Source organism: Semicossyphus pulcher, unplaced genomic scaffold (assembly GCF_022749685.1).
Source record: "Semicossyphus pulcher isolate SPU_LCO1_2020_fin unplaced genomic scaffold, fSemPul1.0.p SCAF_13, whole genome shotgun sequence".
Taxonomy (NCBI): Eukaryota; Metazoa; Chordata; class Actinopteri; order Labriformes; family Labridae; genus Semicossyphus; species Semicossyphus pulcher.
Window position 1 is genome coordinate 9,799,443 of NW_027211637.1, and position 18,735 is coordinate 9,818,177.

The 18,735-nt window shown below is 39.3% G+C and overlaps 1 protein-coding gene across 1 annotated transcript in view; it reads left to right on the forward strand.

Annotated features, from left to right (window-relative positions):
* The window catches only part of mtcl2 (microtubule crosslinking factor 2), a 104,840-nt gene extending 94,132 nt beyond the window's left edge, over nt 1-10,708 (forward strand). The window contains exons 18-24 of the mRNA XM_069659457.1: nt 311-375; nt 605-752; nt 970-1,572; nt 1,865-2,132; nt 2,227-2,445; nt 3,176-3,609; nt 4,696-10,708. Coding sequence (XP_069515558.1) covers nt 311-375; nt 605-752; nt 970-1,572; nt 1,865-2,132; nt 2,227-2,445; nt 3,176-3,609; nt 4,696-4,842 — 1,884 coding nt within the window. The 3' untranslated portion in view covers nt 4,843-10,708. The remainder of the gene's footprint in view (nt 1-310; nt 376-604; nt 753-969; nt 1,573-1,864; nt 2,133-2,226; nt 2,446-3,175; nt 3,610-4,695) is intronic.
* Nucleotides 10,709-18,735: the final 8,027 nt, after the last annotated feature.

Sequence of the window (18,735 nt, forward strand, 5' to 3'; positions counted from 1 at the left end):
GCACACTGACTCAGCACTATTATCCGTGTGTGAGGGTGTGTGTGAGTTTCACGCTGTCTGCCACAGATAGATTTTAGTCTGTCTCCACTTTCTTGCCAAAACAGTTTCAGAAGAGGTGGATGACATTGAAAGATGGGGCCAACAGAGTGTGTTTTGCAGAGCAGGAAAGAAGTAAAAAATGCAACAGAAAAACTTGGGACTGATTTGTTGGGCATTTATATGTTATAAGCTGTAAAAAAAAAACAAAAAAAAAAAACAATAGAATCATTTATTTCATTTTGACCAACAGTCTAATCTTCTGTCCTCACAGTCGAAGTTGACAGTTGGCGAGTCCTCTGCAGAAACATTTGTCGCTAATGGAACAGGGTCACCAAGGTAACAATTCAAAACTTTATCTTAACCTCAAGAAATTTGAAAATTTTATCCTTAATGTGACGAAATCTGAAAAAAATCCTGAAAAACTCTTTTGGACTGTTTCATCACTGCCTTCTATTTGCAAAATGTTAAAAACAGTTTCATAAATATGTTTTACCTTCTCATCTTGAAAAAGAAGTACGCATAACTTATCTTGTCTCTTCTCATCAACTACTCTTTCAATGAAAAGGACCAAATCCACAGCCGAGCTGGATGGACTGGAGGTCAATGGGACAGCCAATCAAGAGGAGAATATCCAGTTTGCTGCTCTGCCTCTTTTCAATCGTCCAGAGTTGGGTGACCTCACCAGGAAGAATTGGACCTACCTGACCAATGAGGTGAATAATATTTTCTAGTTAACTGGTTTAAAATGTCCAAATTATTGTCATTACTTTTTTATCTTCACTTATATTTGGGAAGACAAGTGTTAAAAGGCTTAATTTATTCCTTAACACTAAAAAAAGATATTTAATTTCTTAATCATACTTATCTCAGGAATTGAAACATTCATAAATAGACTGGTTTCTCTTGTCTCACTTTCTCTTCCCTTCTCAGACCCCAGAGGTTGGGGACACTTGTAAAACCTGGGATGGCCCCAGTGGCTCCTGCAGCAGCTTAGTGGGATCAGAGCTGGACCTGGAGTCAGTCCAGAGGAGCTACACTGCTCCAGACCGCACCGGCATCCGCATCTACTACAGCCCTCCTGCTGTTCGACGCATGGAACATCGAAACAGGAACCAGGAGGCCAAAGAGCCACAGCAGGCGCAGAATGGGAGCGCATTCCTGGGACAGAGTGGCTCAGACATAGGATTGGCTGCTGTGGAAACCCTGCAGGTTCAGGAACAACAACCTCCATCCTCCTTTTCGTCCTCATACGAGCAGTGGCTTAGCTCGCTGTCCAAGCAGCACAGGGAGCTGTTGGAGAGCAGAAGTGGCTGTATTGCTGGTTCGATCTCCAGTGTCGTCAGCAATGGCATTGGTGGCTCTGCTAACAGTTTGGTCGATGGGATCACGTCCCCGTCGGCTTTCCACGGCCTCGGAATGGGAGAGATTTCAGCTAATTTAAGTGATGACATGAAGGAGATGACCAACTGTGTCCGCCAGGCCATACGCTCCTCTTCCCTCGAGAGGAAATCAACCAAGGAACCTGGGTGTCAGGTAGTCAAATTCAAGTCTAATTGTTGGTCTTCATGTTGTTTTCATGAATATGAAAGAGGACACAATACTTGACAAAAAACGATTCTCGATAAGACTTCTCTAGCCAGAATCATAATAATGCTAACCACTACTAGTTGATTTGCATTGGATACAGGCAGTTGTTACATGTTTTTAGAAAATACGTATACAACTTCATAGACAGGTATTCTTGGTATGATGGAGATGCAGTACATCTTACCAATATATGAAGTTTCTTAGTGTAGGTTTAAACATTCTTAATTTCTCCGCCCAGGCTGTCGGTATGTCCACCAGATCCACACAGACTGCTGCCCAGTACGCTAGCATCGGGCTTCAAACAGACAACCTTCCCAGCAGCAGGGGGGCTGGGTTACACTCCAAAGCCTGGTCTCCCCGCCCCTCCTCAACAACCACCTCCTCACTAGCGTCGGCCCGAACACGACAGATATCAACATCCCTGGATAAAGTTCACAGCCGCATCGAGAGGCCATGCTGTTCACCCAAGTATGGATCACCCAAACTCCAACGCAGAGTGTCTTCTGGTAATTACATCTTGCCATTAATGTGCTTCATATATATCTTCACTGGAGACAGTATTCTCTGTGAGAATGAGATATTCAACTGTTCTGCTTTTAGGCTCCACTTCCAGACTGGATGGGACTTCCTCCCCCAGGGACCGGAGCCTGTGGAGCCTCCAGCAAAGATCCATGGGAGGAGGAGGAGGCTCGGCCTGGGCTCGCTCCACCACCACCCGGGACAGCCCAGTCCTGAGCGGCCTCACTGATGGCCTCTCCAGCCTCTTCAGCGTGGTGGAGCACACAGGAAGCACAGAGTCACTGTGGAGGGGTGATGGAGGTAAGTTTCTGTTGTTGTTTTTTTACTTTTTCAGGGAGGACATGTTGATGTGTCAATTTAGGAAAGTACACATTGTAAACAATTACAAATAATGATGGCTCCCTGTTATGATTTATAGGGACAATTAGTATGAACAAGACATTCTTGCTGCTATTAGTAACACCTGTTCTTTTCCTCCAAATGTCAGCAGGTCTGAGGGGAAATAGACCTTTCCATAGCCAATATTTTTGCTGACCTTTACATATCCAATTTGACCATTTATCTATTAAAAATATTAATGCCATCCATCCATCCATTATAAATACTGCTTACACTGTTAAGGGTCCTGGAGGGGCTGGAGCCGATCCCTGCTGCCATTGGACGAGAGAAAAAATTGCCCAGAATTTATGCCATTGAAAAATAATTGTGTTTTTTAAGCATGTGCCCTGCTGCACTAAATAGAAAATTAAATTGATGAGAAATTTATCAGTCAATAATGCTCTGCAGAAGCAACCAATTAAATATTTCAAACTGTTCTGCAAAACAAATACTCTTTTCACACTGGTAAACAGCATGTTGAATCATTATCAAACACTATTAAATTTAAAGACATAAGTCAGATCAAAACAAAACAAAAAACTTTCCAGAGCCTGCTTTATCTAAACAGTTTAAGCTTCAATGTCCTGACAACAGAATCAGCTACAATTTGTAGAAATCAATTTCATCTCCATCTTTCCCTGATTGCTATTAGGAACCAGCCAGGTTGCCAGTCCAGCACGGCATCCTCCAGCTGCAGGAAAGCCCTCTGTTGTGTCCATCTGTTCACCTGATCCTGGCTCTCAGCGTTACGGCGGCCTCGTCCAGGAGTTCTTCAGGAACGTCTGCAGCAGCCGTGGCCAGGCAGGAGTCACCCTGCCCGCAGAGAGAGCACCAAGAGATTCTCTCAACGGCCTCGGAGGTGTGGGTGTGGGGGGTTTGGTTGCAGTGGATGAGCCCAAGCCAGAGTGCGTGTCAGCCGTGGGTGGAGGACTTGGAGCGTTGGCTGGGTTGGGTGGAGGCAACGACAATGTCACCAGGATTGTCAATAAGAGGTTTATGAGACAGACGGCGGGGGAGGAGATGGTCAGCATCATGGGAGGAGGGAAAGAAACAGGCAACGCGGGAGCTGCAGGATCTGGGACGGAGGTGCGGCCCTGTGATATTTTTTATACATCAAAACTTTTAATGTGTTTCCTACCATTTTGATTAAATTCAGATGCAATTGGTTTCCATTATTTTCTGCACAAAATGGAAATCAATGACACTTAAAACTTTGTGAGGCTGTGTAATCCTCCTGTATTGGTTTTGCTCATTGGTGCATCATTTAAGGGTAATGTAGTGTAAGTGCACATAGATTTAAAAAGTCTGCTCTGCCTTACCTGTAACGATAATTTGACAATGACAGAGATCTTTGCAGACTTGAATTTTACTCAAGTCTAGCTGAAAACTGCTAAGACTGAACAAGCAACATAAAGACCATTTTCACTGACATGCATTGAAAGTCTTAGTCTAGGTAATCAGAAAGGACCACAAACTGTAATCAAAGACACTGTATATTGACAGACAACACAACCAAACCAGAGTTTGCTAAAAAAAAACAGTCTGCAAAGAAAAGGAAAATACACATAGGAAATAAACACTACATTTGGATGAGATAGAGAATGGTGAGATTGGGGTAATGTGGACTGTAAACTCATCACCAGATGGTGTCAGTATAAAAACTGACTTTGAATTTGGTTTGCCTGATCTTGAGCCATGACTAATTGATGCATTAAATTTGGTCATGATTGGTGAAAGTGAATATGGCATGTGACACTAAACCTCAAAATTTAGACATTTGCTATTCCTAACTCCAAAACAACAACAATAAATGTACCACCTCTGCATCCTACAGAGCAGACTGAACTGTGCCAGAGTTTGCTTCACTACAACCTGGGATCAATTCAGAAGTCTTTCAAAAAAATACACCCAAAAGCAGCAAAATAATTTGTTACTTTTAGCCTTAAACAAGTTTTTAAAATGTGTGTTTGTACAGAAATGAATGGAAACTGATGGCTGTCTGGGCTTGTAGGAAAAACAATGGTCTGCAAAACAAGAATTTGTAAAGAAGCTAAATCTTTTGATTCTTACTTTCTAAAACTCATTCGGAAACACATTAAAAAAAATATGTGTTAGATGAAAACATAACTTATCTGCGTGTTACGGTTAATAACACATCTTTTCATTTCCCAGGATGCACCCTGTGACTGTGCTGGCCAGTCTTCCTGCTTCGCCCGACCATCACGAGCAGCAGCTCGCCACTCCCTCAGCCAGTGCAAACACCGCCCACAAGAGTCTCCGGCAACAACCGAGGAGAAGGGGGACACCTGCAACGAGTGACGACACTTCTACTGCCACATGCAAAGACACACAACAAGCTCATAGCAATACTGATTCTTCACAAGCACCACACCACTGCCATGAAAACACACTTTAACACATCAAATGTACATACACACCTAAACCTGCCTCACAGGCGCACTGCCAAACATAACACACACTACTAGCACACTGTACATGCTGCCCCACGCACACACTTTCACATTCACACATTCATAAACACACACACACACACACACACACACACACAGAACCCAGGCATTATTACACTTGTCTTGGACTGTACCATTCTGATGCCAAGGACAGGGAGGACTGAAAATCCAACCCAGCAGCAGATCCAACCATCACAAAACTACCAGCAAGACATCAAATTTAACACACTTAATCTTACACGCTAAATGAGAACAACTCGACAAACTGAAAAGAGTCCAACAAATTAAACTATGATGTCAGGATTGGACCCCTCGCCAAACTCACAAAAAAGGGCGCTACAAATGGTGATGACATCATGTTTTTGGACCAGCAGTCATGCAGGGTTTAGGCGGAACGAAGAGTTTGGTCAAAGTTTCAATGTGCAGTGAAAGTGCATTTGTTACTTTGGAATTTTCATTATAAAACCAGAGAGGAAACATCTGTCACACCTGGAAAGATCTCCGACATTGTGTTAGATACTCTGAAACCATCAATCGCCAGAGTATATTTTTCTTTGAACATTGTCAAGTACACACACGCTGTGCTGGGAAATGCAGTTATGCCTTTTTGATGGATTAGCACAACAACGTTCAACATGGATCTGGAAACTCCACATTGTGATGACTTATCTGCTTCATTTGCAGACCTGAATTTTTCTCAAATTAAATTAGAATGCAACAGGGAAAACTGAAGATCTATTGACTTGAGACCATAAATCTGATCCAAGTCGACCTCCTACATTTGTGTTTAAGTAGAAAACCAAAACAACTAAAAGCTCTTCAGGCTTGATTAGATGCGACTTCCCACTATGTTCCCTGAAGGACTTTGACAACAAATACTGGGATTTTCTGTGGCATTGCAGCCATGACCTTGTAGATGTAAGACAACCTACTTCTTACCTACTTCTGATTGGGAATTCTAGGGCAGTGCCTGTTGGTGTCATATTTCTGGGAAATACACTAATGTCAAGATTTGTCCTTTAACCTACAGCACACTGTCCTGAAACGTTAAAGTTGGTTACATCAATTTTTTTTTGATTGATAGAAAGGTTTACTTAAAAGCCCCGCTGCAAATTCAGCTTTGCATTGTTTAGAGATGCACTCAGATTATTTTTCTCTTCTTTTACCCGTTTTTCAGAGTGCCTCAACGGTCTTTTAAGGTACTTAAGCCCAAACCAACAAATTACGTGTTCTATTTATCTTATTATGAAGACAAGTGCAGAAAATGAACGTGGTTTACACTGAATTCTGTGACTTTTTGATTCTGATTTACATAATTGATACAATACAATAATGATCCAAACACAAAAAGCATCATCTACTATCACCAGAAATGGATGACAACTCTATACCATGTCCAAGGAGAATCCAGTAAATGCATTCCTTTTATGAGAGAGAGTCTTTTTCCAGATGTGTTCGTGTATGGAGGTGATAGTTTTAATATAGTCACCTCTTAATTCCGTCTTTGTCTCTGCTCTTCTCTATTGCACAACCTTTCTTATTTAGTAGTACTACACTGACAGCGTAGCTACTGTACTAACCCTATACAAAAATGTAGCATCATCTTGGTAATCAACAGAGCTGTTGCTGTCAATCTGCTGTCAGAGTAATTAAAGCACTGACAGTTTTTACTTTTTAAGAAAAACATGATTTGTTTTACTGAATTTGATATTATAAAATGTAGCTTATCAAACAAGGTTGTTTCGTTCATCCTTTTACATACAGTCAGTTTCAGCGATAAAACATTTCTAAGTAGTATAACGTTTCCTGATGATGTCTGCACATCTAAGTGAAAAACCATTGGAAGAAGTAAAAGTCTGGCCCAAGTATAAGTGAATTTAAATCATAAAAAATACGGAGAACAATCATATTTCTTTCACCTTTCACCTCTTTGTTTGCCCTGTCACTGTCACTGTTCAAATCAATCAACAGATATATAAGTGCCTGTCAGGTTTCTTGTTAGTCAGCTCACACCAAAACTGGACTCCATATAAAACACACAAATAACCCCAGCAGGCCTTTTTTAATGGGTACAAATGTTTTTATGCACATAATTGTGATCAGGCTGTACTTAAGCTAATAAAGTACTGTACCAGGGAGGAGGGAGGGAAAAAATGGTTTACAGGTATAGTAGAATAGAGTATACACACTATGTATTAACTTTTTATACCAAGGGTTTTGTTTTTTTCTGGAAAGTAAATTATTATTGTTTTGTTTATTTTATATGGATATTTTTGTCTGTTAATTCGCTTTTTCCATTAAGTTATGGTTATGGTGCTAATTCGTCTGCTATGGGCTCTCAGCCTTTAACAAGGCATCTATCCATCTATTTACAATGTCTTTTCCAGTTTTTGTGTATGAGCAGCAGTTGAGCGTTTGTCCATCTGCATTTTTGACTCAGCAGTATAAAATAGGGCATTACAGTAACATGGCATGTATTTAAATAACATAGTGAGGAAAAACCCACAGGCTACATGCTGCTGTCTGTCTCCATTCCATCCCTCACAGCTGGTAGAAAATCAACCCGTCTGCAACCATAAGCCACTTGAAAGGTCTCTGGCCTAAATGGAACAGGAATAGTCTTGCTAGTTTTTAGTCACAATTGTGCAACAGGTAGTTTAAGTCAGGCTGATCTGATTGGCTGAGGCCGAGGAAATCTTATAGTCTAGCATAACCTCATTGAAAAAGCATCACAAATAGGACAGCTAATAAGGCTGAGTACATTCCTTTCTACATTCTGTTATATTTCCATCTTTTAAATTGTTTTAGTTACATCACACAATAAGAAATCCCTGGTGTAGTCACAGGGGAGAATTAATCTGATGTGCACAAATGTTATGTATTTGAAAACAATAGTTAAGAAAGGGAAATGCTGAAAACAGATCATTCTGGTGCTAATGATGCAGATAAGGAAGAACGATTCCCAAGGGCATCAACAGAAATGTTCTTTAGTTTCCTTTCAATACAAAGGTTTTTAATGGAGAGTCACTGGTCTGGAGGTCTGCTTTATTCAATCAAACCACAATTAAGATATACGCTTCCAGGCCTCTCCAAGGTCCAGTGTTGCAGGATTTCAAAACCTAAATGTGTCAGTTTTAATATACCAACACAATAAAACTGGTTGAGCCTGTATAGTACACCAAACAAAGACATTTCACATATCTTTCCACTTTAACAAATGCTAGCCACTAATGCTCACTTCTCATGCAAGTGCACAAATTACAGGACAAACTGCATATTAGGCTGACTGGCTAACCAACATGTTATTATCTGTACTCAAAATAGTTCAGACGCATTACACACGCAGACTAAACATGGTGTTATAGGGGAAAAAATACAAAAACTAAAGTAATATTTCCATCAGTGTGGCCCATAAACTGTGCGTCTCCATTATAGCTGCCAAATCTTTGCCCAAAACCTCTCGGTTGTAACTACACTCAAATAATGACTCAGTCTTTCCAAAGCCTCTCCCAGCACCCACAGAGATGAATAATCTGAACGCATCAAGGAAACTTTATCATACTGAAATATTAGGTTTGGCTCTGTTTCTGCTTTTTTAAAAAGCATGTTTTGCAAAGCGACAGAAGCATAAGGCTTTAGTCTTCAGTTTATTCTTAACATTTTTCCATTGCATTTCAAATTCAAACATGTAGCATGTAAAACGTCAGAAGATGCTAATAACAGGTTTACAACAAACAAGATTTTTGTTTTAAAGTAAAGAAAAAACGAATACCTTCAAAATAAAAGCACAAACCTGAAAGAACTTTTTTTATATAAAACACTGAAATTCATTGTAGAAATTTTGGTTGTTTACTTAAAACATTACGTGAATTTAATTATTCAAAGTTTCTGTGCAAATATAATTTAAGCACAGACATATTTTGTGATTTAAATACAAATTTTTTTGAAAAGTCACGATGCTGTCAATTTCATGGATTAACAGAATCTTTTGACCTGGAGAAAGTTAAAGCAGATTCTGTTCTACCTCTTACACTTTTTACACCGTTACTATACTCTGAGACATGTTGTAAAAGACATAACTGTGCATCACTCTTCTTAACATACTTGCTACCAGGGCCTTAGTCCTATTGTCTTTTGGTCTCGCTGTCAATGAGAAAGTCACCTTGTGCCTTTCCTCTACAAAGATGTCTTTGTTTAATTAAAACTTTTACTTTTCTGGAAATATTTGGCTCCAACTAAGTACAAACTGTTATTATGCTAATCTGGATTCATTACGTCTGGAATTAAGATTAAATGTCTTAATTTGATGTATTGCGGTAGGTGTAGACTGACTTTATGTTTACATTGATCGTCAATGGTTGTTTTACTTTATACATTCTGACGGACAGTGCGTGTTGCAAGCCAATAAGGGATCTCAGTGTCAAGGTTTCATAGGACAGTATGCCTTAGAAATTAGTTTTGCTTCACTTTTGTGTGACCAGACCTCCAAATAGCTGAAGATTCGGATAAAGGTTACATTGTCTTACCTGTCTTAAACTTTTTCTGATATGAAGTTGAGCATATTCCTTGTTTTAGATGAGATGAAGACCCAGCACATGTTCAGGTTGTGGATAAAACTATCACTGTTGTTTTGATGCTGGGTTTATGTCATATTAAGAGGACACAGAAAAAGTGGAAACACATTTCACCTTTTTAACTGATATTTTAAAAGAGAACTTTTTTATTACTTTAAAATGGAATAATCATTATTTAATAATGACTTTTGCTAAAGCAAACATCCGATGTTAAGTATTACAGCTGGACATACATCTTACAGCTCCTCCTGGTATTTTATAAACCAAATGCGTATTTTCTTGCATTTAATGTAAAAATCTGAAATGACGCAGTCTACATAACACTCAAATTGCTCTCTGACTATGATGTCATCGGTCAGTTATGTCTCTGTCTCTCCAGCCTTTCCACCTGCCTGCCAGGTGTTACATTTGCTCCTCTCCCTCAGGTTATAGAGAGTACTAGAAATTGCAGCCAATGACAGACAGTTTTACATGTCACACAGCATCACCAGCCAATGACTGATGAGTTCATACAGGTTGCATGGCACAAACCATGGGTCTCATTGTTCCCTTTCTGTGTGTGCCTGTAAGAAAAGTATCGTCTTTCCAGCCTTTTAAACGTCTCCATTCCATTCATTTTATTATACCACCCTGGGTATGTGTACAGGAACCCTTAGCTGTTCATAAAGTTAGCTGAACTATAACCTAGAGACTGCCTGTATATTCGCTATATATAACCTACTCTTGTCTTTTTGTATAACGCTTGATTCTTGAATAAAAGGAGAATGCAATGAAAGAAATCTAAAATGAGTACACTGTAAGGAAATGTGTCTGTCCCTTTGTATTGCAACTTGGAAAGAAAGTAAAGGTTTGTACTCTCTGTCCTTTTATTTCTTTGAGAAAAGCTGAATGTCAACAGCTGATCTGAACCAGGTTGCTGTAGAAGTATGTAGCTCTCTCCTCTTATAGACCACACTTGAGCATTTCTTCTGTACAAAGGTGCATTTTGAAGAAATGGGAAACAAAAAGGCATCAAACATTAAATGAAGAAAATAGGAACATTTGATCCATGTGCATTTTTTAAAGTGTTGGGAGTTTTGTTTTTTCCAACTGATGTAGCTAGCTGTAAATGAGATATAACTGCCTCCTGTTTGTCATAGAATTCACAAATAAATGTTTGTTGAAATTTAGCAAGTTTTTGTTTCATCTATCCTTTATCTATCCTTATTCTGCCCAGGGTCGCTGGGGCCCAGCAGGGTACACCCTGGACTGATTGCCAATCAATTTCAGGGCTGACACTTAGAGACAGACAACCGGTGTTTCAGAAACCACATACTATCATACTAATCATACTAACCGTGACGTAAAATTGAGTATGTCATGCGTCCCCATCTCATAGTATGCAATTTTGTGCATGCGAGAAATGCCCAGATGTAAACTAGATTGGCCCGGATATTTGATGAGACGGGAGCTCACTGGTTGTACTCAACCGCCCCAAAATGCATTGCGGCTGTTCAGCTTCTACTATGGCGGAGATGGACCGGAGATCAGACTGGACATACATAAACGATTTAGTCACGTGATATGGGAAGACGACTCTAAGTGTGATGCCACCGGCATCTTAATAGTCAGGTTAGTAGGCAGTATACAGTACATGCTGTTTGAGTATGTAGTAGGTAGTACGTTAGTATAGGGTTTTGGACACAGCAAACCTTTCACACAGCACACACATTCACACCTTAAGACAATTTAAGAGTCCACAATTAACCTAACGAGCATGTCTTTGGACTGTGGGAGGAAACTGGAGTACCGGGGGAGACCCCACACAGACACAGGAAGAACAAGCAAATTCCACACAGAAAGGCTGCCCAACCAAACCAAGATTAAAACCAGGAGCCTTCTAGCTCTGAAGCGCCGCATTGCACCACCGTGCAGCCTGTTTTCTTTTCATTTTGTACTGATTGAAATTGCCCTGAAACAGCAAGAACACGTTGAAGGAAAACATAATGCCGGCCAAGTTCAATTTTAACATAATGCAAAATGGTGTTTATTAACATACCTGATAAAATGTTGCGAAATTGTTGATATTTGATGTACAAGAATAATGTTAGATGAGGACATATTTTTCCCCATCAAAATAGGCAATCTTGGGTGCTGGTTTAGCTCGGTTGGTAGAGCAGACGCCCCATATACAGAGGCTACAGTCCTCAATGCATCGATCGCAGGTTCATCTCCCCGCCTGCTGATCATTTGGTGCATGTCATCCCCTACTTTCTCATCCCAACTTTTCCTGTCTCTCTTCAGCTGTCCTATAAATAAAGGCAAAGGCAAAAAATGATCTTAAAAAAAAAAAAAGGCAATCTTGCAACACACTATCCATTCTTAGGAACTACAGCCAAAAACATATTCTCCCAAAACCTTAGCCACCCAACATCCATCCCAGCAACATCCTGGTAAATCCTGAGTTTCAGTCACTCTTCAGTGGTTTGACTTTGTAACTTTGGAAGCAGTTTAGTAATTTGCAAAAATAACTTATAGGAGACCGGGGTTGTAATATCACAACAACTTGCTAATTGATAAAAAAATGTGTTCAGATATTCATGATTTGCAGTTGGTAAATGTTAGCATGCTAACATAGTGACATGTTAAACTTAGATTGGAGACATTGCATCATTAGCATTTAAGCTATGCCATTGTGAGCATGAGCTTAAAACACCACTGTTCTGTCTCTGTACAGCCTCATCAATCTCATTATAATAACATCATGCTACAGTTCACCAGGACATAATCTGACATGCAAAAAATCTGCTGAGAACTGTCATCTTTTTACTTAGAGCAGTTTACTGATGCCATTTATTTTATACTTTTTCAGCTAGTGCAACTGCTGGCTACTTGTGGTTGTAAGGTTTCATTTTGCCTATATTACAATTATTTTGCAACTTCTTTCTTGCTACAGAGAGAGTGGGACTTTGGGGGTAGCCTAGTTTAGCATGTTTTAAGTTGCATGGTGGACAGGAATTAAGCCTACCTTCAAAAAGGTTATAGGTGCCCTCGGAGTAAAATAAAAACAAAGGGAGAAACAAAATAGTACTTTGTCTGTTTAAAGTGAGTGACCTTCCCAATGTAACTTTTATTCACATTCCAAACCATACCATATTTGGATTAAGACATTTGACTTGTTAATGTCAGACTTATCTGCACTCATCATGACTTTCTGCCCTAGCAATTAATGCCCTGACATAATGTGTTCCCACAGATGGGAATAAAATGATGTTATTAATATGCCAGGGCTGTGAAAGTGCTTATTATCTCTGCGGATAAAGGAGAGCTTAAGAAGAGTCCTAACCTATCTGAATGGACAGATGGTGTTTTGTTGAGGCAGCATTTGGAGAACACAAGAAAGCTGGAATTATAGAGGAATGGTTATTAGGCAGCAGTTAACTCTCTGTTCACTGTAAAGCAGCCAAAACTGCAGCCAAAACAAACAAAATTATTATTATTATTCATCTGAAGATATATTACTTTTATCCTTGTGTTTATCTTGAGTACTCACATGTCACCAAGAGACAAAAAGCGGTTATGTTTTGCATTAGGTATTTGGTAGGTATTGGATTAAAAGAAATGCAGTTTTTGCAACAAATGCAACATTTGTATGAAATTAAAAAAAAATTGGACAAAAAAAAAGGTGAGATTCAGCTGAAACACAAAATACAGAAGAAGAAGAATAGCTTGAAGGAAGGAACAGAGTACAAACCAAAAGAACAAAGGTCTGCTCTACACTGACAACAGAGTGGGAAACCTCAGGCTGTATCTGTTGTTTGTAAAACAAATACACAAACTGAGATCTCAACCTGCTGGATGCAGGAAATGGAGGAGAAGTAGGCTTTATGAGCACTTCCCCATAGTAGGCTACATATACAACAGTCTACCATGCAGCTCTCAGGGCCATACAAAGAGATATCTAATGATATAAAATTATAACATCACGTTCATTGTTCTGCACCTAAACACCAAGTCAAATACCTTGTGTAAACCTACTTGATTCTTTTTTTTTGGTGCAGGAGTCAAACCAAGGTGTGGATTTAACTCTCAGCGACTAAGGAATTTTAAAAATTCAAGTACATTATCCAAACTTTTTGAGTAACTTTAACTTGTTCTTATCTTTTCTGTCTTAAAACTCAACAAAACTTCAAATATAAATCCCACAGTGATGTTTCTGTGAACAATTGAATGGATTTAACTGAAGTCTGGCTGCACAGGATCTCTTGCTATCTACCAAGTCAGACTTAGGAGGCACTGAGGTTAAAGATATACATCTGTGTGTGTGTGTGTGTGTGTGTGTGTGTGTGTGTGTGTGTGTGTGTGTGTGTGTGTGTGTGCAGTCTAAACTTAGCTAAAATGGTATTTGAGGAGGCTTAAGGAGTTCTTATGACAAAGCTGCCACCTAAGACTCAACTCTGTTCTTGTGTATCTGTTCATCCATCTCTGAAAATCACGTGGTGGTGTTTAAGGTGAAAGGAGCGAGGCAAAAGACTAAAAGTAAGAAGCGTCCATCATTGGACTGTGTATGACCAAGTTGGTTAATTAATTAATTACATTTTCAATTCATAATGATAAACATTGTGTTTTGTTTTGAGTCAATCCCATGTGGACAGTCCTGCTGCTATAAAAACTCATTGACGCTTACAAGCTGAAAATAGTCCCTAACAAGTGCACACATTGGGGTTTACCAAAAACAACCATTCCCAGCTGATTCAGGAAAATTCTTAGCATTTTCTCAAATCCAAAATGATCAGTTAGGAAAAATTTCTGTGGAAATTTGATGCTGGTGAAAGCAGTCTAAAATCACTGATAGTTGGACATATAAACATATAATTAGTTTTGTCTTTACATGGGATTTGTTGACAGTATGATAAATATAGAATCATAGTAACCTTATCCTCACAATTCAAACCAAAGTAAAAAGGGCCGTACTTTATTGAAGTTTGGGTTGTTCTGATGCCGACATAACAATACTAAATGCCCCAGATACAGTCTAAAAATGCAGGTTGGGGTATATGCAAGAATAATACACTACCTCATGTGAAAAATAGAATAGTGTCATTGGGGCAAAAAAAAGCCACACAGCAAGTTGCACTTGCTGCCATCATGTGTGTATACAACAACAGTGCAGCAGAGTGTAAGCTAGCAAAATGTAAGCAATCAGTGTTTTCCTATTATTATTGTTTTGTTTTTTTTAATCACCTTTTTATGAAGATTTTTCCCAGGCATTTTTGCCTTTATTAGACAGTGACACCTGACGAGAGACAGGAAAGGTTTGAGAGAGATAGATAGAGAGAGAGAGAGAGAGAGAGAGAGAGAGAGAGAGACGTAGTTAAATGCAGCAAACAGTAATTGTATAGCGCTTTTCTAGTCTTGGGACCACTCAAAGTTGCTTTTACACTACATGTCACATTCACCCATCAGATCTATGACCATTCATATGCTATGCCACTGGGAGGAATTTGGGGTTCAGTGTCTTGCCCAAGGACACTTTGGCATGTGACTGTAGCAGTCAGGGATCACAGCCCCAACCTTCCGATTGAAACAAAACAAGTCTAATAGGATTTGGTCCTATCTGTGTACATCAAAAAACCAAAGACACACACACACACACACGTACACACACACACACACACACACACGCGCACAAGCACGAACACACACACACACACACACACACACACACACACACACACACATAAACAGGAACACAGGTACAAACACAGGATACAGTCAATGAGCCTCCAGCAATTAAAAATGAATGCAGAGAGGAAGTCAAGCTCTTCCATCAAGATCTAATGCGAATAACACACACATATACCGCATACACACAGACAAACACCTGCATGCTCTCGCTATCTCTTTGGAACACATACCATAGAATGTGTGCAAAGAAATTTCACGAGGGCCAGATCCTCTCTAATGGAAAGAGACATTCACTGAGCATTGTGAAGGCTCTATAGTCAATCAATAAATACATTTTTATTTATATAGCGCCAAATCTTAACAAAAGTTATCTTTACAAAAAGGGCAGGTCTACACCGTACTCTTTGTTATATTATATATAGAGACCCAACATTAATCCACCTTGAGCAGGTATTTGGCAACAGTTGCTAAGAAAAACTGATTTTAAGCGTGCAGAAACCTTTAGCAAAACCACACTCATTTGTAAACAGCCTTCTGCAGCATCTGGACCTCACAACAAAAGATCACTCAAGTAATCGAGGAGCTCTTCAGCAACAAGGGAAATTAATACAATATCCACACACAAGCAGGCATTTGCTTCCACCCCAGTCTGACCTTTCCCTACTCCTTTGCATGTCCCCACTTGTTATTTCTCATACAGATAATTAAAGTTGAAAACATTTTTGCATTTTGCCAATGATCAAAGAGGGGTTGAATAGTGTATTTAGCCTTTGAAATAGGTGAACTCATCATCGTTTTCACATGAAAGGAAGAAATTAGTAATTGTATTCTGAGAGGTACTAAAATGTGTCAGACAGTGGAGAAAAAAAAAACAATTAAAAATGTACATTTATCTCAGATATGTAGTTGGTAGATACAGAACTATAGTAACAGATAAACCTAAAGAAGAGGGTATTGTACTGCTTGTAAAGAATAAGCTTACTTCTATGGGGAAGGAGCCCTCTTGTGGAGGAACTATAACATTGCAGAGGATAGAGAAAACATACAACACACTCGCTGTAAACCTTAAATACACACAACAGCATAAGAAAAACACTCCAAAAAATGTAGGACATCAGATAACAAAGACAATTTTTCTTAAGAGGTGCAACTAAAAATGTAAATGCAGACAGATTCAGATACAGAGAGAGTTACTTTTAGAGCTAGTTGTGTTGGCATTGGACTGGCAGCCTGAAGCTGTTGTGATTGTGGCTGGAGACTTTAACCGTTGGAACCATAAAGAAGTTGTTCTTAACTTTCATCAACACATTGCATGTTCCCCTGGAGGGAGCTCTGGACAGCTGCTGTGCTCCATTCCATAGAGGCTTCAGGGCTGTTTCTCTCTCCATTTTGTGGATCAGATCATGCAACAGTTTTTCCTGCCAGTAAATATAGAAAAGAGTAGTAAATATTGTAATATCTTTTGTTTCAGCTGTGGTTATTTTTCGTTCCATGTTTTATGCTTTTATTTATAAAAATTGCCATTGAGTTTAGTTGTGTGCTGAGAATTGGTACAAACATATCAGTGACAGACTTAAAATCAGAGATGCAAAGACAATATCCCAAACTCTTTCAAGGGGTTGGTCAACACCAGGCAACTAGATCTCCATAATGGTGAGAGGGTAGCACCATTGTTGGCCCAGGAGCTCACCTGGAAGAGCACATACCTTGTACTTAGGCTGAGTCAATAACAGGGCCACCTGGGTGTGATTCCAGCCCAGGCCTTTTGCCGCATGCCATCCCAACACACTACATTACATTCCTGTCTCTCTCTAGTTGTCATTATAAAAAAAGAAAAAAGAAAACATGCTTAAAAAAATCTAAACACAATGTGGAGGGACCTACATATTGGTTGTACAATGTAGTAGGTTCCCCAAAACAGATGTTTTGGCATGAGATTGCAAAAGCACTGGCTGTTATCAAAGGGAATAGAGAACATTTTACATGACATTCTTGATCATGCACCAGACCATAAAATCACTGCTCAAAGATACAGTCCGTTAACAAGAACAACAACGAGAGATGGTACCAATATGCTGTGTAATGCAAAGCCTAAAAGACCGTGAAAAGTGGCCCTTGGACTTGAAGATCACAAGTCTTGAATCTTTTAAACCATGTGTTGAATATTACAGCTGAGATTAGAATTGGAGATTCTGCATCAACCACAGTGATTGACAATCGTGATAACTTTTTCAGTCTCCATCGTCTCCCAATCAGCATAAAGGGTTATCTTATCAGATTTTTTTGGGGCCCATAGCTCATGTCATAAATGTGAACAATTTTTTTATATATATAGTTTTATAGTTTTTTGAGATTTTGAAAAGACCTTGAGGGAAGCTTTTTATTTGTCAAGCAAATTGATGCAGTAATAGATATCTGTGTTTAAACCCACAAAGTCCACACCCTCTTGAAAGAAAACCCTCTTGGTGCTTCATTTAACACCTTAAGCACAAATAAGAAACTGAAGCACAGTCATTAAAAGAGCCACAAAGTTAATGAAGTTACTATAATATAACACATAAATAGAGCTATAGCTTTCTTCAATTAGGCAGTCTTTTTTTGTCCATCTTCATATTTAAGAAAAAGGTAAGCTTTATTGAGCCCCACTGGGGAAATTTACATGTTACAGCAGCTCACAAAACAGGCAAAATTAAATAAAGTACTCAGGTAATAAAAATAGACAAAAGGTACAGGTGTTAATAAAAGGATAAGAAATATCACAATATAAATAATAACAGTCACATAAATAACAGTAATAAAAACACTGTAAAACATTTTCCTTGTAGATATATCTTTTATGTCAGTATTTATTTAGGATGATATTTTCACTATATATAACCAAGAAAATGTAACTGTTTCATCTTGATTAAACACTAAAGAGGGGATTGTTTAAAGAATGTGTCGGGGACTAGGTTTCCACATAAATTGTTTTACCAGAATCCATACAAGACCATTCAAAGCAGCTTTTGATTGGACTGCCAACCTTCCAATTGAGAGACCGCCCACTCTGCCACTGAGCCCCAGCCACCCCAGTTACACTTAAATGATACATACCTGCATCTCAGTATCTTCACCCAGTGCCAGGGTTGAGTGCAAATATAGGAATGAAGTGTGTCCCCTGAGTCAAGCAGATAAAGGCTTTTGAAGTTAGAGATAGCTCAGCCAAGTAACCATTAGGCATGCCAGCTTCTTTTTTGCTGATACTCACTCTCATTCGCACCTCAAGTTAGGGTATCTGCCAATACCAAGTACTGATCTGATACCAGTGCTCTCTTTTCCAAATTTAGAAATGATATGTCTCCTTGTGTGGAACCCATCCATCCATATTCTATAGCGCTTATCCTGTTCAGGGTCACTGGGGGCTGGAGCCTATCCCAGCTGTCATTGGGCGAGAGGCGGGGTATACCCCGGACTGATCACCAGTGAATCACAGTACTGACACATAGAGAGAGACAACCTTT